Source organism: Rattus norvegicus, chromosome 6 (assembly GCF_036323735.1).
Source record: "Rattus norvegicus strain BN/NHsdMcwi chromosome 6, GRCr8, whole genome shotgun sequence".
Taxonomy (NCBI): domain Eukaryota; kingdom Metazoa; phylum Chordata; class Mammalia; order Rodentia; family Muridae; genus Rattus; species Rattus norvegicus.
In genome coordinates, this window is record NC_086024.1 from 53,841,006 (window position 1) to 53,862,742 (window position 21,737).

At 44.1% G+C, this 21,737-nt stretch overlaps 1 protein-coding gene and 1 long non-coding RNA gene across 5 annotated transcripts in view; one reads left to right on the forward strand and one right to left on the reverse strand.

Annotated features, from left to right (window-relative positions):
• The window catches only part of LOC102555378 (uncharacterized), a 30,384-nt gene extending 28,226 nt beyond the window's left edge, over positions 1-2,158 (forward strand). Inside the window, exon 4 of the long non-coding RNA XR_001838366.2 lies at positions 1,894-2,158. This is a non-coding gene — a long non-coding RNA (uncharacterized LOC102555378). The remainder of the gene's footprint in view (positions 1-1,893) is intronic.
• The window catches only part of Slc26a4 (solute carrier family 26 member 4), a 38,867-nt gene that overhangs the window by 5,904 nt on the left and 11,226 nt on the right, over positions 1-21,737 (reverse strand). For all 4 annotated transcript variants that reach the window (XM_017594054.3, XM_008764576.4, XM_008764577.4 and 1 more), the window contains 12 exon segments: positions 19,562-19,714; positions 19,352-19,434; positions 15,648-15,795; positions 14,341-14,454; positions 9,902-9,979; positions 9,677-9,772; positions 9,372-9,478; positions 7,081-7,150; positions 5,647-5,739; positions 3,591-3,686; positions 2,761-2,991; positions 708-762 (listed from right to left, as the gene is read on the reverse strand). In XM_017594054.3, coding sequence (XP_017449543.1) covers positions 708-762; positions 2,761-2,991; positions 3,591-3,686; positions 5,647-5,739; positions 7,081-7,150; positions 9,372-9,478; positions 9,677-9,772; positions 9,902-9,979; positions 14,341-14,454; positions 15,648-15,795; positions 19,352-19,434; positions 19,562-19,714 — 1,324 coding nt within the window.

Here is a 21,737-nt window from a genome sequence, read left to right on the forward strand (position 1 = left end):
GGAGACTACACACACACACACACACACACACACACACACACACACACACCTGGCCAACCTCTGCTGACTGACACATGAGAGTATGAGCTGGGGCCTTGCACCGCTGCTCCCGTGCAGAGCCACTTGTGTAATCAGACTTCTGCGGTCAGGTGCTTGAGCAGCTTTGCCTCATGCCCTGTGCCTCTTCTCTCTCCCTCCACCCCTTGTGCATGAATCTCCATCTCAGACTCTTTCAGAAAACCCAACCTAAGGCTAGTACCTTCTTCCACCTACAGGCAAGTCGCAGAGACTCATACCCTTGGCATTCCTCCTGTTCCAAGAGACCTTGGCCATCTTACCTCTGCTCTCCCCCCAAAATGTTCCCTGTTCACTTAACACCATTGTCAAGGAACAAGTCTTATACTTTGCCAGCTCTGTGGAACAAGTTGGAAGAAACCTCTCTCAAAGCTCAAAAATGCCCCGAGATATTGTAATTGATACAGCGTCATTTGTGGTGTTGAAAAGTCTCGGAAATAACACATGATTCTTCATCACTGTGGTTAAAAGTAACGTAGATGACATATTTTCTTAGACATTCTCTACTACAATACAAAATAGTTTTCTTCTAATTTTAATTTTTTTTTAAGAAGTCCTTCAGACAACATATATTCACGTTCCAAGGGAGGAGATGTGAAGCAAGTTTGATAGATAATCACTCGGGCATTTACCTTGAAGCAAAGCAAAGTACACATTCACATCAATCCTCTGAAATTCTTTGACAATCTAAAAACAGAGAAGAATTCAGTCATATTTAAACATTTGTTCAGGGGAACTGTCAACATTTCTGTGGTTAATCAAGCCTTTCAGGAGATTTGTTACTGGGAAACTTTAGATATTTCAGCTTGCCACTATGCTGTATGCAAGCATGAAAGTCAGTATCTTAAGATGCAGCTCACCAGGTAAGGTAGCTCACACAGGTAATGCTAGCACTCAGAAGACTGAGGCTGGGGGATTTTAGGTCAAGGTTCTTGACCACTTAGCAATATCCTGTTTTAAGAAGGCAGGAAGAACACCACCCAGTGTCTCGGAGCATAGCAGTTTATAACACAGAGGTGCTCAGGAAATACCTGCAGAAGCAAACAGTGACGTACCTGGGCTCCCAAACAGGTCTTGCTCACTATAACAAGAGGTGTAAGAATGTCTGAAAAAGTAAAACCTGACTAACCACGCAGTGTTTGTTTTAAATGCACCAATGCCAATCATCTTGATTGTACTTTTGTCCTATAGTTTTTTTCATCCTGTGACTGTTGGAAGAAATTAGGAAGGGGATGTGTCGAATTTCTCTAAAATCCCTTAAAACTACATGCAAATTTTCAGCGACCATCAGAAGTTTGATTTTTAAACACCCAGACACCAGGCCCGTGAGCAATAGTGATGGTCACTGTAACATACTCGGCTATTCAAGTGCGGGACATACTCTGGCACTGGGACTCTCCGAAGCCATTAAGCCAATGGGCCAGTATAATCTATAATGGGTCTGAGTCACTACACAGAGTACGATAAACAACAGAGAACCAGCCTGTGTTCTCAGATGAGCTAACAAGATCTGCCGAGAGAACAGAACCACACAGAAGTCTCAGTCTTTTGCCAAGTATTAATTACTTTCCTACCTTGCATCCAGCCCCATGCATCTGTCTCTGGCCCTGCAGTGGTAGCCCTCAGCTAGGCTAAAACCACGTAGGAGCCTGCTTACTGTCATTCTATCTATTGTTGGTACCTCACCCTGCTGACCCTCTTGATACCTACCTAAAGCTTCATCTAAATTTGACCCTTGGGGTAGCACCTATTTAGAGTACTCTGAAGCACCTACTGCAGTGGTTTTTTTGAATATTTAACATCTGTCTTCCTCTCTAGCCGAGCAATCATGGCCGCCTCGTCACATGAGTCTTCTGCCAGGTGCAGCAACCAGCACACCTTGAAGCATCCAATGAAGGAACGTGAAATTCTGCAGTTGCTGTGAGTGCTTCTGTCCTGCATGTTGCTCAACTCTTGCCCTGACTTCCTGGATCTAACCTGAGGCCTGCCCCTGCTGCAGACCAGTGTCTGCTCTTTTAGTCCTGTCCTGCTGCTGTTTCTGTAACAAGTAAAATACAATACTCAATACAGACTTCACCACTTTCCTTATTTCCACGGTCCATTTATGTTCTCAGAAAAACAAAACATACTCAGTGTTAACATCTTCTGAGAGGTGTCTGTGTACCAGATTCTCTCTTTTTTTTTTTTTTTTAAAGATCTATTATATATGAGTACACTGTAGCTGTCTTCAGATAACACCAGTAGAGGGCATCAGATCTCATTACAGATGGTTGTGAGCCACCATGTGGTTGCTGGGATTTGAACTCAGGACCTCTAGAAGAGCAGTCTGTGCTCCTAACCGCTGAGCCATCTCTCCAGCCCCCCAGATTATTGATACTCTGCCTATCTGATCTTCATGATACCCGGGTAGTAAATACCATCATCATGCATACATTAGAAAAGAAGTAAAAAAAAAAAAAAGGCAGATTAAGAAACTTGTTCTTGGTGGTGGAGGCAGAATTCATCTCACAGAGCCCAACTCCAGAACTTATGCTCTATTGCCGAAAGGGAGGAGGAGGAGGAAGAGGAGGGGAGAAAATTTACTTAGACAAACTACAGAGCCTTTTCACGAGGCCGTGTGACCCACTCCATCACTTCACTGCTGCCAAAGCCCCAGGTCTACAGTACGAACAGCCGGAACCTCACCATTCGCAGTGACCTCACTCCTACCACATCCAGGAAGGACACAGCTCCACAGTCCAGCACCAGGCTGTGGATTGGCACCTTCGGGACATTCACTTTCACCGGGAGTTCAGAGTTCCAGTCCACTTGAATCTCAATTTCCTTGGTTGGGATATCAAGCTCCTCTGGCTCTTCGACATCTTCATCAGGCTCAAAAGCGTTATTTGATGAGCCAACGTCACTTATAATCCCGTTCTAACAAAGGAAAACACTTCGAACTTAATTGTCAATAATAATACCAAATGCCTTTCAGCAGTCTGCCCCGCATGTTTAAAAGTCCTGCACAGACCATTCTTTGGAAAACAAATACAACCAGGGGATGCAATCCCTGGGGATGGATCTTGCCACCATCTACACTTTGATAGAAGAACAGAAGGGCCAAAAACCAAAATTGATTTCTGGATGATTGTGGGACTTTTCTGGGAGATACAAAAAAAAAAAAATTACAGCAAAAGCTGCAAACAGGAAATTACCATTACAGTTTCCCATTACTTTCTATTACTTTCAGTTACCTTGGCACTGAATTTGTTCCTTGTTCTTTTCAGCAAAAGTGTTTAAAATGAGTACAGATGCTCATTTTTAATGGGGAGGGGCCAGACCCTGTCTCCAGGGAGCTCTGCAGGTTTCATTTATCCCTACCTTTCCCTGTCGCCTACAGAACAGATCAGCTGTTCTCCAATACACACCTGTCACTGCCCATGTGCATCTGGACACCAAGGAGGGTCTGTTGTAGGCTGTCTAACTGCTTTCATCAGAGAAAGGACCAAGGAGGGGAAAGAAGGGGCTTGCCTCACCTTGGTTGCCCTGAGTTGTCCTTTTTTGATGAGTTTCTGTATTCTTCTTAGTGCTTTCAGCCTCTTGTTATATACTCTAATGGCATCAAATCCAACCTTTGGAAACAAATGTCAGTTACGTAAAATGTCTGCTTCCTAATGTTCCATGGCATTTGCTACCAGAGTGGCTGCTTCTTTTTAACTTTTAATTATGTGTCTGAATGTGCGTTGTGTACATGTGAGTAGATAAGGAGTCCTGAGGAGGTATAGGCCCCCTGGAGCTGACATTACAGGTGGCTGTGAGTACCCCTACGTAGGTGCTGGGGAATTGAACTCCGGTCCTTCAAAGAGCAGTACACTCTCTTAAGACCTGCGTCATCTCTCCAACCGTCAGAATGGAGGTTTCTTAAAAGATACCATTTTGAAAGAAACCCTGCCAGAAAAGAAATTGTGAGGTCTAAGGAAATAGACTCCTCTTCGCTGGTTTCATTTATCCCTACCCTCTCCTGGTGCCTACAGAACAGATCAGCTGATTTCAGCCACAGAGCAGAGCAGTACCTCTGACTACAGATAAGAGGGGAAGACCAGCAGATCAGAGGCTCCAAGCCAGTACAAAAGATAACAACAACAACAACAAAGTTTACGTCTAAGTCTATATTTTCTTGATGCCACAGATCTACTTGGTTATGGGGGAAAAGTCTACTCTTGAAGCAGGAAACCCTCACGCAGGGGCAAATATCAAGTTCCTCATGCATGGCACTGGACATAGAGCCTTCTAGTCCTTTCCCACATGGTGCTTTTTACTCTTTACTCCACAGGACAGCCTTTCTCTCTCCTGTCCCCCTCTCTCAGTTCCCAGGTAACACACCTCCAAACAGCCAGCACAGGACCTTCCTCACACTGTTTGTTGGTGAGTTTTATGTCAACCTGACTGACACAGGCTAGAGTCACTGGGAAGAGGACGTTCAACTGAGAAAATGGCTCAGAAGATTGGCCTGTAGACAAATTTGTCAGAAATTTTCTTGCTTAATGTTTCATGTGGGAGGGCCCAGCCCCGGATGGGCAGTGTCACCTTTGCCATGAGGTCTTGAGTTGTTTAAGAAAACAGGCTGAGCAAGCCACAAGGAGCAAGTCAGTAAGCAGCACTCCCCCATGGCTTCCGATTCAGTTCCTGCCCTGACTTTCCTTCAGTGATGAATACAACTGAGAGTTGTAAGGTGAAGCAAACTCTTTCCTTTTGGTCATGGTATTTTTATCCCAGTAACAGAAACCTAAGAGATTACCAGCATCTGCAACTAAAGTTTCTTTTATTAACTTATAAGTTATTTTATTTACGTGTGCATGGTTGTACCCCTGTGTGCAGGTGCCCATGAGGACCAGATCCCTTGAAGCTGTATTTATAAGTATTTATGAGCCACTTGATGTGGCTACAGGAACCAAACTCTTCCTCTAATGGATCAGTAAGTATTCTTGACAATTAAGCTGTCTTTCAACTCCTTTTCTATTTTTTTTAACATTTAAAACTATTTCCTAATAAAATTAAGTAATAAAACTAACACATTAGCAAAAACACACATTATAAGAATGAAACCATTTTTCTAACTCAAACTTTTCAGAGCATGGCACTGCTTCAAATCTGTTCACCAAAGGTACCTGGATTCTCTGGCTTTCCTCTGCTAGAGCAACTGTTCACACAGCCTCTGGAACTCGGCACTCCCAGCCTTCTGACCTTTGCTTCCTAACGTGCACGCCTCAGACTCCTCTCCCCCTCCTCCCTCCTCTCCCACATTGTAGGTTATTTGGAGCACAGATGTTATGATAGAATTGTTTGTTCATTTTGTATTTTGTTTTGTGAGTCTAGGTCTAAGTCTGTAGGCCTGGCTGGCCTAAAACTTAGAGCAATCCTCCTGCCTGAGCCTCTCAAATGCTCAAATTACCATACCGTGCCACAATAGAGTTTTTAATACCTCACACAAAGAGAACCAAGCATAAGGCCTTATTCCTGATACTTGATAAATGAAATCTGAAAATAAGTGTTTTTTTTTTTAAATCAAACTTGTAGGAATAAAATACTTACTGTTGACTTGACGCATTTTTTAAAACCATCGACATTGCCATAAAAAATGGGACTGGAAAATCTCAGGATCTTCACCCCTTCAGGCTCTTCAAGCTGGAATTTTTTAAAAGGGGGACGGGGGGGGGGAGGGGTGGAGGAGGGGAGGGGGGAAAGAGAGAGAGGATAGAGGGTGGAGGGGAGGGGAGGGAGAGGGGGAGGTTAAGCAAATCCACATCTCTAATCCCCACTTCACATCCTGCCTGCTGTGATGACATGGTTGCTAAGAAGAGCTGAGCAGAGCTCCTCTGAGCTACGGGGAGTTACTCAGAAGATGCACAGCACCAGAGGCCACAGAATCAGAAGGGAAGCAGAGTGCAGCATTATACTTGCTAACAGGCTGCTGCTACCTGGATGAAGAAAGACGCTCTAAAGGCAACAGGATTGACCCAGCCACCACGACGGACGGTTTTGATTTTGCTAAGATTCTTTGGGGTTCAGAAACTGCCTTATGGGTTTTTTGTTTCTTTGTTTGTACCTTACTAAGTGACTGCTCCAAGAGTGAATCTCACAGCACCATAGAGTCATCTAGTCCTAAGCGACCACAGCCATGTTGGTCTATCCCTATCATATGAGAACATCTATCTGGGCCCGAAAGACAAGGCCCACCAAGACAGAGCTCAGAACTGATTCCACGTTAAGCCGCAGAACTGAGCAGAGACAGCGTTCCGTGCAATTGCCAATCTCTTGCACAGTCTGGCTTCTAAAAAGCAACAGGATTCTCATATGTGTTTCTATAGACACGGTATCCTGTTACCATGGCGTGTTTTACACAGCCTCTTGATCTCTCCAGCTGCTGAATTAGTTTGCTTTTTATTTTGTTTTGTTTTGTTTTCTCTTGATGATACTTAGCTCAACACTACAGAAAGATTATGGAAATAAACTAAGAACTGCTAGTAGAATTCTAGGTCGAATGTAAAATTCCCAGCACCCACATGGTGGCCCACAACTGTACCTCCAGTTCCAGGGACCTGGCACCCTTACACAGACACACATGCAGGCAAAACATCAACCCATAAGAAAATAAGTAAATATCTTTTTTAAATTGCCCTTAAAAAAACATTAGAGACGTCAGGCAAAAGGACTATGGATTATAATATATTACAAAGACTATGGATGCAGACAGATGTAATTTTTATCAAATATCTGCAAATAATCTAATTTCCTATATTTAATCCCTCATGAGTTTTTACACCAAAGTAACATTCCACTAGCCTGGGCAGATATCCTGTAATCGATTCATAAAGAACCCAAAGTTCTCAAGACACTCAGTCTGTTGATGACTTTCCCAACAGAAGTGCTCTTGGCTTGTACGGAACACACCAAAAGAAACCAGGGGCTCCTTGAATTCCGGGCTAGCAAGCCTTCCTAGGACAAGCGTCTCACAAAGGCACTTACGTTTTTATAATGTGTGATACTTTTGTAGATGTCTGTGCTGGGGACACTTCCAAGGCCATTCCACGAAGGGCTGCGAGAAGAAAAATGAACACCTGGACTTTATATTTTATTTTATTATTATTAGTAGTAGTAGTAGTATTTTTTCTTTCTATTTTTTTTCTATTTTTCGGAGCTGAGGACCGAACCCAGGGCCTTGCGCTTTCTAGGCAAGCGCGCTACCACTGAGCTAAATCCCCAACCCCTTAGTATTTTTTACAACAGTTAAAAAGAAATCACAGCCATGAGAGAGAACATCGTTCTGGTGTTTTGGACTCGGTCTTTATTGCCGATGACATTTCCCTGTATCTAACTCTGAAATGAACAGCTGGTGTTTGCGTGGAGCTAAAGAAAGAACTAACTGTGAGTCTCTTCTGATGGCTGTGAGACATAATGAGCGCTTTGGAGTGCATAACAATTTATAGCAGAGGCGTCGAGCTTTCTCATATGGTAAACCCCTGAAGCCCGGCTGTAACTCTGAATGGCCGGCACTATTATGACTATTTTTATTAGTCCATAAAATCATGTCCAGAGGAGTAAGAGGAGCCACCGAGTGAAGGACACAGAGCCTGTGTTTGACACGTGGGGCTCTGGTTCCTTCCACTTCCTTGTGATTTATGGCAACCTGCTGATGGAGTATGGTGTCTGCAAGTGATCGGACTAGTCTCTGCTTCTCAAAGCAGCAGCCTGCGTGAAGCAAGCCCTGCCTATCGACCAGACCGCCGATTTCCTGTTCCTCGTGCAATTATATAAATTCCATGTCTCTCCAACTGTGACGAGTGACATATGCTGAGTGCAGCCCATGGAGAAGGACTAACTGCTTGGGGTCCTTTCAGCATTGTGCTCTCTGGGATCAATGTTATAATCACTGGAAATTAAATACTGTAAATGGTATTGCTTTTTGTTGGCTAGGAGCCTGGTTACCAAACCAGCAACTAAATTGTACCGCCAGGTTTTTCCCTTGGCTCGCAACACTGAGCTCATTTTTAAGTTAAATCATAAGTTAATCTTTCTCAAAGAAAAAGGAAAAAAAAAAAAAAAACAAAACCCTTCCTTCTCAAGCAATCTCACAAAAGAAGGAACCGCTGAGCACGCTCAGCACAAGAGGCAATGTGCCCTACAGACAGCCTCCTCATTGTTTCCTTGTAGCAAACTGGGCCCTTCGGAAGCTAATGAAGTCTTTCAGGACCCTGTGCTGCTAGGGTGCTGAGGGGGCCAGTCACGGGCCTTTCAAGTAGGAACCAACATGCGAACAGAGGGAGGGTGGGCAGAGAGCTGGTTGGCCGGTAGGAGCCCATGCTAAACTGAAGATACAGCTATGTTGGTGCTTTCCCTGCCATCTTCTCCTATCACAACCCAGGCAGAGAAGAGGGAAGACATCTGAACAGGCAAGAAAAAACAAAAACAAACAAACAAAAAACACCTAAAGGGGGCAGAGGCTGTGCTCTGCAAGCCCAGGAGGACACATAACTAAAACCAACGTCAAAACAAACCCGTCACCAACCAGATAATCCGCCTTCAGCCTGCCTCCATCGGCTATTTGTCCCATGACTCATGGCTCGGCTGCGTCCACTGAGCATACAACCTAATCGTGTTTACTTCACATAATTGGGCATTATGTGCCTTGTCTGTCGGACTCGAATGAATCCTGACTGTAATAACCACCGTAAAGAGCGCAGTCGTATAATGAGTTATTAGCTTTAAAGAGTAAAATGACTGGCAATATATCGAGGAGCCGACTTGCCCTGTGCCCGGTGCCCAGTTCCACGATGGATGCCCAGCGCCTCTAATGGTCATCTGATTTAACCAGGATTAAAACAAAGCACGTTCAGACTTTGGCTGATCCACGTGTTTATCCTTCATGTTAAGACAACCAACCAAGGGAGAGCAGAGTGGAGCCCTCGAGGGAGCAGAGTGGAGCTCCTGAGGGAGGGCACAGATAGGGAGTGAGATGCATCGGGGTTTAACACTTACTTCTGCCAATTAGTAACTGACAGCATTAAGAAAGACCGCTAAGCTTTCTGAGCTTAAACTTTCTCACCTGCAGGGTAAGACTAATCAGACCTAGTCAACGGGGTAAGGTGCTGTGTGTGATCCATACACTCAGTCAGTATATAATATTATAAAAGATGTGTCTTCATTAATTGAAACAGGCTGGGAAACTTCAGTGCCTCCTATCAGATGCCTGAGTTTGTATTTTGTCTTTTGGGGGTGGGGTGGGGGTGGGTGGGTTTGTTTTGTCTTTTAGTACTTACAACTGAACTCTCAGGACCACAGTCAGTAGTCCAAATAAAAGACCAGCCAGCAAACCGAGGTCCAGCCCCAGAATGATGGACATTATGCATGTAAACACCCAGATAACCTAGAGGGGGAAGAAAACGAGAAGATCTATATTAGTTCATCAGATAACAAACAAGCAATTGAAAATGAATCTTCCCAGAGATCTGGACCTTCACACAGAAGACATCAGGGCTTTCTTTGCCTGTTACCAGGCTAGACTTAGGGAGTGAACGTCGTGAGTGACAGGTGCATCGAGGAAGTTGTGTGGTAGGCGACTTACGGCATCAGTCTTATTCTGCTTCCACAGACGAGGAACATCACACACCTGCATAAACATCCCTTTCAGGTTGGCAATGACGACGGCTGCCAAGACAGACTGCACAGAGACAGGGAAGGTTGTGTTATTCAAGGCAATGGTTCCCACGTGTTGATTTCCAATCTCCAGCTCTTTCTCTTAGAAGAGTCTGCTGAAGAGAAAGTGGTGTACAGCAAAGCAGGGTTTTACCTTCTGCAAGGGTTCCAGAAGCTTCCCCAGGGCAACGATCGCGACCATCACAATCACAGCTGAGATGAGGCCTGCCACCTGAAAGACACTTTCCATGAGGTGGGCACGCCTTGCTCACCACAGGAGTGCACGCAGACACACTGAGTCCCTCCTCATCTCTCCCTTTCTGCTCAGTATTTAGAGAAACGAGCAATATATACCCAGCATTGCTGAGAAGTTAAAGAGAATAGGAAAACCAAGGCTATTAAAGCTAGTCAAGCTAGTTTGTTTTCCCTCACATTTGCCTGGCTAGTGCCCACTGGTGTTGATTTAGGAGGTCAACCTTCTGGTTGTTTGCCATGCCATGAGACATAGACCCTCCCGATTTCTCCAATAACCAAGATGGCCGTCACATTTTGGGGGGATGAATCCTTATGACTTTTCTGCAGAGTGAAATCAGCAGCCACAACGGTTACTCTAAGAGATGTACCCATCGTAATTGCCAAAAACACCTCAGAGAAAATAAATGACCCCATCTCATCACAAATTCACAGTTTCACACTGGCACACCAAGACCACTGCTCCTGCCTCCTCCAACGATTGTAGGCACAGATTCCAAACTCTGGCTGCAGCAGTGGGGCAATCGTGGGGTAAAGGAAGCTCAGAAACTTTACCTTCGCTGGCAAAAGAAAAGTTCTGCTAAGATCCATAAAGAGTTAGGAGAGAGGCTGAGGGGTGGGGACTATTCCTGGTCTGATCAGTTGGTTTGGCCAATGAATTCTCTGCTGAGACAGCATAAGCCATGGCTGATCTGAAGACTAGAAACTCTGCAGCAAAGGAGAAAAGACAGGGAAGCAGAAGCAGACTGGTCAGAGAAAGGAACAGACAAGGTGAGCAATTTGAGCAAAAGCACGGCCCCATGCACCGTCCGGCGTCCAGAGAAAAGAAGCAGACACAGCAAATGTCAGAGGAAGCATGCACTCCATCTGGCATACTGGCTGTTTATGTTTAGGTATGGGTCAGCCTGGGCAATATTATGAATATTATATATATTAAGAATTTCACTCTACGTTGTCTACTTCCTGTTCCTATCAATATCAACGATCTTCTGGATCCGTGGCCCAGGTTCCCAGCACCATAGTGAATAGTTTCCTCTTCTGTCTAAAACGGTAATAGTCCCCTTCTTTCCCTCCTCCTCCCTTCTTCTCCTTCCCCTCTTCCCTTCTTCCGCTCCCCCTCCTCCCTTCTTCCCCTTCCCCTCTTCCCTTCTTCCCCTCCCCCTCCTCCCTTTCCCCCTCCCCCTCCTCCCTTTCCCCCTCCCCTCCCCCCTTTTCCCCTCTCCCTCCTCCCTTTTGCCCTCCCCCTCCTCCCTTTTGCCCTCCCCCTCCTCCCTTTTGCCCTCCCCCTCCTCCCTTTTGCCCTCCCCCTCCTGTTTTCTTCCCCCCTCCTCCCTCTCCCCCTCCCCCTCCTCCCTTTTGCCCTCCCCCTCTTCCCTTTTGCCCTCCCCCTCCTGTTTTCTTCCCCCCTCCTCCCTCTCCCCCTCCCCCTCCTCCCTTTTGCCCTCCCCCTCCTCCCTCTTGCCCTCCCCCTCCTGTTTTCTTCCCCCCTCTTCCCTCTCCCCTTCCCCCTCCTCCCTTCATGTCTTCTATCTCCTCCTGTTACTTGATCGGTATTTATTGAGTCACTTGCATGTTTGCTACGATTGAAGAACTTTAAGAAGTGCATTTGGAGACAGGGACAACTGTCTGCACAACCCAGGGCAGGAGACTGGCCACTCGCTCACCAAGGATATGTAGTAGAAATCTCTAATTATAGAGTCAAGGCTGATCTCTATCACAACATCCAAACTTTTAAGGGATTGATTACTTGAACTTACTGTATAAGCCTGATGTGTGGGAAAGCACAGACTGCACTACCTCTGAGAAGACTCAGTTCCTGGCAAACGAATTATTGTTAAGTGAGAGGGCAATCAGAGCTATGGAGTGATTTGTATTAAGAATCCCTTCTTTTCTGAGCCAGCAGAAGTCAGTGTGGTGGGGGGAAAAAGAACAGGGAGGAAGGTGTGGTTCTTCCGCAGTCCCAGTATAGAAAACAGTTAAAGCCCACCAACAATGGCTCTTCTGTTTGTTCTTCAGCAACTGCGTGTCTGGTACTCCTTAGGTGCCAGGCCCAGCACGTGTGTCACGGATGCTAAGAGACCACTCCTCCCTCAAGGTGTAAACAGTAGTATCAGTGTGTGCTAGCACTCTGTCTTGTTCAGTCCTCTCAGCGCCCCATCGAGGTAGATCCAAGTGGTATTCCCACTCACACTGAAGTGGACGCTCTAGCATTAAATATGAGAAACCACACAAGAGGACTCGATCATTTGATTGGTCACAGGTCCCTGGATTTCAGTCCAAGGCCTTAGACTTTTAACCCCAGAACTTAATATGCTCTTCAGTAATTAAATATCAAGCCATTCCTGCCTTGCTCCCTTCTTCATTGCTGAACTCCTGGCTTCCTTCCCTGCTAACTATAATACAGGCCAGTGTGTGGCCGAGGATATTAACTTACCAGAACACCATTATCCCCCAGCCCTCTGCCAAGGAGGTCACCTTACATGGACATCATTATGGGGCAGCCCGCCCATGCCTTGTTTGGGCCTGAAGACAACAGCAGGAGAATGGCAGACAGCAGCTGGGGAATCCAGCTGCACCCACAGGGCACCATGCATCCTGGGAAGCATCAGTGCTCACCACTAATGCAAGCTGCAGGATCTCCAGATGCTGACCGCTTCAGCATGCAGCAGGCATAGCTTGGGGCTGAACTCTGACTACACTTCCTCTTGGCAACAGACAATAGGCCTCTGCTTTAGCTTCTTGGTGTGTAACGGGTTCCTTTAAACTAGAACTTTTAAACTAGTTTAGGGTTTCCTCTAAACTAGAAATAATTGCAAAAAGGTTTTCTGTTTGTTTTGTTTTTTCGTTTTTGTTTTTAGAAAAACTCTAAGAATTAAAATTAAATTTTGCTTCAGGGTAGCCAAAAATTGGTAGAGGCCAATTAATAGGAGAGGAGCACCACACATAAGGGGTGATGTCATCTGCACTATGGCAACACCATCTGTATTGTGTAAATGTCATCCATACCGTGGAGGCATCCACTGTGCTGTAAGGACATCTGGAGTTCTCCATGGGCAAGCCGTGCCGGCATCACTGTGTTCTCACCATTTGCTCCCATTCCTATGCTTCTGCCTTGAGTATCCTGTGTTTTACAGCATCTTGGGTTTATTCTCTTTTACACTCTCGGGCCTTTTTGGTCCTAAATAATGTTCTTTCCTATGTCAAGAAGCGAAAGCCTTCTGAGGCTTGGCAGAAACCCAGTTCTAGTCCAAGGCTGGGCTCTGGTCTGTGTGAAGCTGAGTCTGGTTTGAAACAGACTTTGAGAGCATTTCCTGAGCTTTTTGACCAGCCTCAGGAGGATTATCCAGAGATTAACTGCGATGCTGGTTTTATGGTTACCTTGTGAAAGCAACAACCAAAAGCCATATTTAAGAGGCAAAATTAAATCCGTATTCAAAACTCCAAGAACAGAAATAATACTCAGGAAGAAACCCCAAAATGTCACAACAAAAACATTCTTGCCCAACAAATTGTTGTTCTGTGAGTCTAAAAGCATCTGGAGAAGTTCCTGACTTTTGAAAGGAAATATGAACAGATAGTATAGTAACTTGGGTTGGAGAGATGGATCAGTAGTTAAAAGCACTGACTGCTCTTCCAGAGGTCCTGGGTTCAAGTCACAGCACCCACATGGTGGCTCACAACCATCTGTAACTCCAGTCCCAGGGGATCCCATTCCCTTTTCTGGCCTACATATATATAAATTGCTAGGCTTCAAAAAGCTTCATTTTCCCACTGTGGTACTGGATATTGGACTCAGGGCCTCACACATTCAGAGCACAAATTCTTATCTGTATCCTCAGCCTGTCTAAAAACAGATTTATTTGTTTACTTTATGTATGTGAGTACACTGTTCCTGTCTTCAGACACACCAGAAGAGGGCACCACATCCACATTAGATGGTTGTGAGCTACCATGTGGTTGCTGGGAATTGAACTCACAGTCTCTGGAAGAGCAGTCGGTGCTCTTAACCACTGAGCCATCTCTCCAGCCTCCCCTTTCCTTTTGCAGTTCTGAGTGTAGTTCTGTGTGTTGTTCTGTGTGCGGTTATCATCAGCCAGGTGAACACTGACAAATAAGAATTTGGCAATCCTGGTTCAGGAGCCCATAAATATTGCCATTAAGGAAGTTTTTGATAAGAGTCGGGCAAGTCAAAGCAATGAGGCCCAAGTTGGATCAGATAAGGAAACACAAGTCCCTCTCTGAAGGTTATGAACCATTGTGTCCAGTTCTGCAGAAGCCTCTCTGAGACACCCTCCTCCTCCTGTTTCCTAATATCAGTGTTATCCCTCTGACTCTACATACCTGTGTCTTCCCCCCAGTGCTCTCCTGGACAGCCGTTCGAGACAGAGCAGTGGTAGCCACAAAACAGGAAAAAAATCCAGAGAAGACGTTGCTTATCCCGAAGGCAATGAATTCCTAAGGGAGAGACTGGGTGACAAGGATGCTGCAGAGAGAATACTTGCCAGACCCTCATCAAGTGTCCAGTAGAACGGCTGAGTGGGTGGGGCCATACAAGCCTGGGGACATGAGTTCAAGTCTCAGAACCCATGCAAAGGTGAAAAGAGAGATCTGACACCGCAAAGTTGTCCACTGCCCACCACACATGTTCTGTGGCACACATGCCCACCACATCTTGAGCATATACACAATAGCCACTTAAAATGGCAATAAATCACCCAAGAGTTACTTGGCCACATGAAAAGCTCTTTTGTTAAAACTTAATAGTTAACTTTTATGTTGATTTTGACCTAACAGAATTAGCTTTTGCTTAAATTAGTGCTTATGCTGGCTTTATGTGAACTTGACCCAAGCTAGAGTCATTTTGGAAGAAGGAGCCTCAACTGAGAAAATAACCCGCTTCCTTTGGCCTATTGCCAAACCTGTAAGGCATTGTTTTCTTTTTCTTTCTTTTTAAAATTTTTGTTTTGTTGTTTTTGTTTTGTTTGTTTGCTTGGTTTTTCTAGACAGGGTTTCTCTGTATAGCCCTATCTGTCCTAGAACTCACTCTACAGACTCTCGAACTCCAAGAGTCACCTGTCTTTACCTCCTGAAAGCTGAGAGCAAAGGCATGCGCTACTGTTGCCTGGCTTGTGGGGCTTCTTTTCTTTAATTAATGATTAATTGAAGGGCTCAGCTCACTGTAGCAGTGACATACCTGGGCTGGTGGCTCTGGGTTCTAAAAGAAAGCAGACTGAGCAAGTCATGGGGAGAAAGTCAGTAAGCAGCACCCCTCCATGACCTCTGCATCAGCTCCTGCCTCCAGGTTCCTGCCTTGAGTTCTTTGTCTGTCTTCCCTGGACTACAGGCTACAAACTGTGAGCTGAAATAAACCCTTTCCTCCCCAGATTGCTTTTGGCCATCGTGTTTTTTTACCACAGCCATGGAAACCAAGACAGTGTTGATTTAGCTTATTTCTTAAGAAGTAAGGTGACCTCAGATGCATATTTCAAAATAATTTTTAATGAGCAAGGACAAGAGAAAAATCAAGTCAATAAAGGCCAGTGTAAGAAACCAACACTTCCCTTAGGTGAAACCAAAATCCCCCCACTTGAGTTATCTTAACTTGTTTTCAGCCTTCTACATTCAGCTCAGCGAGTAGGTGGCCATACCTGGTTCCCATCGATGATGTAGTCATGCTTGGTGGCGTAGACTTTCCCTACAGACACTGCAATAGCGTAAGCCACCACGGCAATGGAAAAGGAAGCAGCCAGCATGTCAGAAAACAGGCCCACAGACGGCAGTACAGGAGGCAAGAACCTGGCAAGGGAAAACCCGCTGTGAAGATGCGACGACCTTCCCCACCTTGCCAAACACTCTGTTCACTCGGCGACATGGTAGATGCAAAAGGACACGGCCCAGGGAAACAAAAAGGACATGCACAATGGGAACCCTGACTTCCTGCTTTCTAGCCAGAAGTTAGTGGTAGCTCACTGGCTGCTCTCGTGACCCCTGCTTGAGAGGGCTTTGTTTTTGCTTTTGTACCTCTGACATAAATAAATCTGTCACTATCAGTTTTTTTAAATACAACTCCATCCATGTCTCTTCACGTGTAACATGTTTTTTCTCACACAATTTCAACTTCAAGGTCTTTGAAAACACGAGAGATTTTTAGGCATGTTACAAATTTTAGTCTGTGTGAAGAGATGTCAATTCTGTTGAAAAGACAAAGAAAATGATACTGGAAAACTCAGCCAAAAATTCTAAAGAGCCATGATATTTTAAAACATTTTAAATTTAAGAAGGCAAAACCCTCACCCCACATTAAATGCATGTTACCGAAATCACCCTACATAGTCACTAGAGTAACCCAACAATTGCGTTTCCAGACTAACAAAACCAGAGCTTCTCTACAAACTATTAGAAATTAAACACTATAAACTTATGATCATGAATTTGTCCCCAGATGTAGAAGTTTGGAGGAAGAGCTTCAGTTACTACAGAATGTCCATTTTGTGCCGTCCCAAAAGTCTCCAGCCATTAAAATGAATTCCCCACCTACATCACTTATAGCAACGTGGGAATGGGAGTATCTGTCTCCCTCATTTCTGACGTGAGAGCTGCAGTCCAAAGAGTCAAGTTAGTGGCACGACATTTAGTGGAGCCATGTTGGAGATGGGAATATTGGGTAGTAAGAACTGCCAGACTCTTCTGCTATGAATCCTCCCCGTTTCCCCCTCCTATCCTATGTAGGCCCTGGAACGGACCCCAGCTGTAGACAGCGGGTTAGGAATATCAACGCACTCTTGAGTGACTCAGTGTCACCTACTAGTGTAGAGCTGATTTTACAGCTCACTTAATAGGATGCTTTCAAGACCCAGTCAAGTCTATTTCTGATAACTAGGGCTCTATCAAAGCTAAACACTGAAGAGGTTTTACTTCTGATACTAGCTCCTGCCTCCATGACTGTAGTGTTCTCTAAATATTACCCAATCCTTGATTATCGGGGTTAAAAATTGTGAAGTATGAAATCAAAGGACTTCTGTCATTCAGTGACTTTATGATTTGAGGTCTGTTGTTTAAACCTACCAGATCTCTTTCACTGGCTGTCACGGGAGGACTCTTCTCATGAAATTCAATGAGATATTATTCTATAACTAGTTAGTTCCTTGGTGCTCAACCTAGGCTGGAAGAACCTAAACCCAACATCTTCCTGCCACTACTTGTAACTTCTCACTGGACTTCAGGTATGAACCATCTATCCAAAATCAATTAGTAGGAGCCCTGTCAGGACACCTAATGACCAAATTAAGAATATCTTTTATTACCTGACACAACACTTCCTAAACTGCATGACCACCCATGGGCCTGTTAGCCCCAGGCAGACCAGTCTGACGCAGTGAAGGGAAAGACACACATCCTAAAGAGACGAGGCTGAGGAACAGTGGTCCCCATTGGGCCAAATAACACATAAAGAGGGGCTCTAGGGGTCAGTCAATATAAGCAGTATTTTCTCCTCCTTTCTGTTAGTGGGATGCCCCCAAATTTTTCTAGCCTTTCTATACTTGTAACAGAAACTGCTCAGTTTCTGTTATGTGACAAACATGCTAATGGGATATTTAGCTTCAGGTTGGATAGGAATATTTGGCAAATGTTCTCCCAATCTAGCTACAGAATGGTGGCAGTCCATAGGAATCAGCCGTCCCCAACCTACAGGTTGTCTTTCCTGGGCCATACTTCCAAGTTCACTTCAAAGGACATCAATTGAAAAAGATGCAATAAATATGATGACAAGAACGCCTCTGATACTGACTAGTAAAAGAAGGGCCAGTCACTGAGAGTTGAGACAAAATAGATTATTATAGGAGTGAAAGTCAGAGCACAAAAGCACACACATACACACACACTACACACACACTACACACACACTACATACACACACACTATACACACACTACACACACTACATACTACACACACACATATACACACATTACACACACATACTACACACACACATACACTACACACATACACATACACATACAACAACACAGACACACTACACACACATACACACACACTACACACACACTAAATACACACACACTACACACACTACACACACATACCACACACACATACTACATACACACTACACACACACTACACACACATTACATACACTACACACACATACCACACACACATACTACATACACACTACACAAACACTACACACACATTACACACACTACACACACACTACACACACACACACTACAGACACTACACACACACTACACACACTATACACACTATACACACACTACACACATACACACTACACACACACACACACACACACACACACATGTACACACACACACCATGAAGACACAGAGTAGAAGAGAAGTACTTGTTGAAATGAATAAGAAACTGGGGGATGAAAATCAGTTGCATCAGGAGAGAGGCAGGCTATGACGGGTGGGAGAGAGAAGGTTTGCGTGAATCCCTCTGAACAGGAAGACACTAACCAGACAATGAGAGATTGTGTATTTTAACCAAGAAAGAGTAGAGCTGTGGGAGCACCGAGCAGTTTCTGTTACAAGTATAAAAAGGCTAGAACAATTTGGGGCCGTCCATTAATTACAAGGAGGAGAAAGTATTGCTTCTATTCATTGGCCCCAAGACGACTGACGAACGCTGTAGTTAATATCGCAGATGTAGTAAACAGGTAGGCTTCCCCTTGACCGCAGTGTGAGCCACCCTATCTGCTCTGCATTTTTATGAGCACTCAGGCATTTCACAAGCTTCAGTCAAGGCTTCAGCTGTGCAATTACCCTGATCTTACAGAAGAACTTTCCCAGGGCCTTACAAGTTGACAGTGACAGAGAAAGGTCATTGGCCTTTTTCTCTTCTAATTCACAAAATATCCAAATACATATGTATATGAAATGTATATGAAAACAATACAACTTATTTATAGGTATGAAAGATAGCATTTTTATCTGTGGTTGACTATGTAGTAGAGAGCCTCAGTCAGACATCCTAGAAACAAACTGTGCATAATGCAATTGATGCTGTAATATTCATATTACATTGTGATTATACATATGTGCTTTAATCAGTCGTCTGGTACTAAACATACATGTCCGGCCTCACTTTGAGACAATGGAGCATGTAGAGTCTGCTTTCTCAAATGGCCTGAACTTGGTCTCCACATGCGCTGTTTGTCTGGTGCTTGGTGCACATGACATTTCTCCAAAATCACATACAAGTAAGACTATCAATAGTGAAGTGAAACCGGTAATAAAAAGTTTCATCCAAACAAAGTACTGCCCTAGTTTATTAGTGCTATGTGGAAGGAACTCACCCACTTGGGATGGACTTAACAATGCCTGCATTGTAATTTGCTTCCAAGTTGGCCCCATAGGAAATGGCGGTGGCGATAATTGTCTGAAATAAAAGAAGAGAAAGAAAATTGAAAGAAAAAAAAAAAAAAAACCCAACCCCACTGGCTTTAACAATTTCTTGCTTGTCAACCTCTTTAGTGCTGAATTTCCTAACCGTGTACTCTACTTACCACAATCACTTCTATAGGAATCGGGACTGGGATTTTGTGTTTAAATCGATCGTTTAATTCCTTAACAGCCATACAGACGATGATGGTCAGTAACCCAGCAATGAAGTCAGCAATATTGGTGTCACCGATATTTTGAAAAATCTCGATTAGTGTCTGTGAAGAGAAAATGGGTGCGTATGTCTTACGCCATATAGATGCCCGCATAAAGGCATCTCTCTCGGATGAAAAGTCATATCACATCAAACAGATGTGAGTCCTATGGAAACAAATCTTACAAATTGGCCTGGTAAGGTGCCTCAGTGGGTTAAGGCTCTCACTGCCTTGACTGGGGAGGTTCTGTGTTCCATTGTCAGACCCGCATGGCTGAGGGAGAGCACTAACTCCTGAAAATTGCTCTCTGACCTTTACTGTAGTACACATGGAAACACACACACACACACCCACACACACACACACACACATACACACACACACACACACACACGCACACCCACATACACACGCTCAAAGATATTTTAAAATTCTAAAAATGTATTGGCTAATAAAAGAACAATTAAGTACATAAAATTTCCAAAATATATACATGCAAAAATAGATAATTTAAAGCTGTTTTTAAAATCATAAAATGTACCGACTAATACAGTAGTATTAAGAGCATGTAATTTCTAGAACACACACACGAAGTTACTAATGGTGACTAACTTAGAGAAGTAAAACAATGGGTGGTTTTCACATGTGTATGTTTATCTAAATTTTAGGATAGAATGGAGAATTTTTCCAAGGAAAATTGTGGACTGCTATCTTTTACTTTTTAAAAAATGGAATTTATATCTTAAGGGGTTATATAGGTGCTATTTTGTGGGGGTTTTTTTTTGGTTTTTTGGGTTTTTTTTTTTTTTTTGTTCATAGGAGTGTTAATGAAACCAAACTCTGACAACCCAAAATGTCTAATTACTTTTCTTTGTCCCCAGCCAGCATCCTAAGTAGCGTTCTTCCCCCAAGCTGAATGATACAGGAAATAACAATAAAAACCTCCAAAAGAAAAGTCCCATGTGGTAATCCAGATCAATTCTTTATGGCAAATTAAAACCACAGAATGGGTATATAGGTCACGTACATATTGTTTAGAAGTTAGCTTAACACCAAAAGCTATTTTCTCCAAGTGGGCAGATTAACAAGCTCACGGAAAACTCATTTTGTTTTGTAAACCAGAGGTCTCTGGGACATCAGAGTCTTCTTCAAAGGAATCAAGACGGGAGAATCTTGGGTATCTCTGCTCTGTTGCATTCTGTCTTAGGTAAGTTGTGTCTCAAGGAAGCATTCTTTAAAATAGAGTTACAGGTGGTGGGGAACCACCGTGTGGGTGCCGGGAAACAAACCCAGGTCTTCCGTAAGAACAAGTGCTCTCAACTGCCGAGCCACCTCTCCAGACCCTGGAATTAATGTTAGCATACTCAAGGCCACACCAGCAGAAAGTAGTGGAACCAAGACTCTAACTCCAGTCTGTTGATGATGGCATACTATGACCTTTAGCCACAGTGTTACGCCTTGTCTACTCTGACTGCCAGCCTCGTACCTGTCTTGCAGTGAGCTCTCGGTAACATTTGCTGATAGATGGAGTAATTGATGAAGTAATGTGGGATCACCGCACTGAAACGGGGAACATTTCTGGCATCCCCGTCCTCTCATATGTATGTATGGCTGCATATTGTTTTCAGATGCTACCTTTTTAATCTTTTAGCTCAATTTGGCTTAAAACTCTTACATAGTTGAAGATAACTCAGAACTTCTGATCTTTCTGCCTTCACCTCTCAGGTGATCATTGACGTGCACCCCACGGTGTGGATTGGCCTAGGGCCTTGCGTGTGTTTGGCGAGCACGCTAGCAACTGAGCTACTCTCCCCCCCAGCTCCTATTTTTTTAAATACACTTTTGCATGACTTCATTCCCCAAGCCAGAGTGACATCATGTTACTATTATCACCATGTCCCAGGCATCAGGAACACACTTTATATAGAGTATATACTTAGATCTAAGAACTTTAAATCCACTATGGATGATCTAGATTCTTCTTTTGCATCTCCTTTGCACACTGGATCAGCTTTGAATCTAATGTTCCTTTTCATTTATAACGCCGAGACATTTCCATTATACATTTTATGGATGCTCATAATTA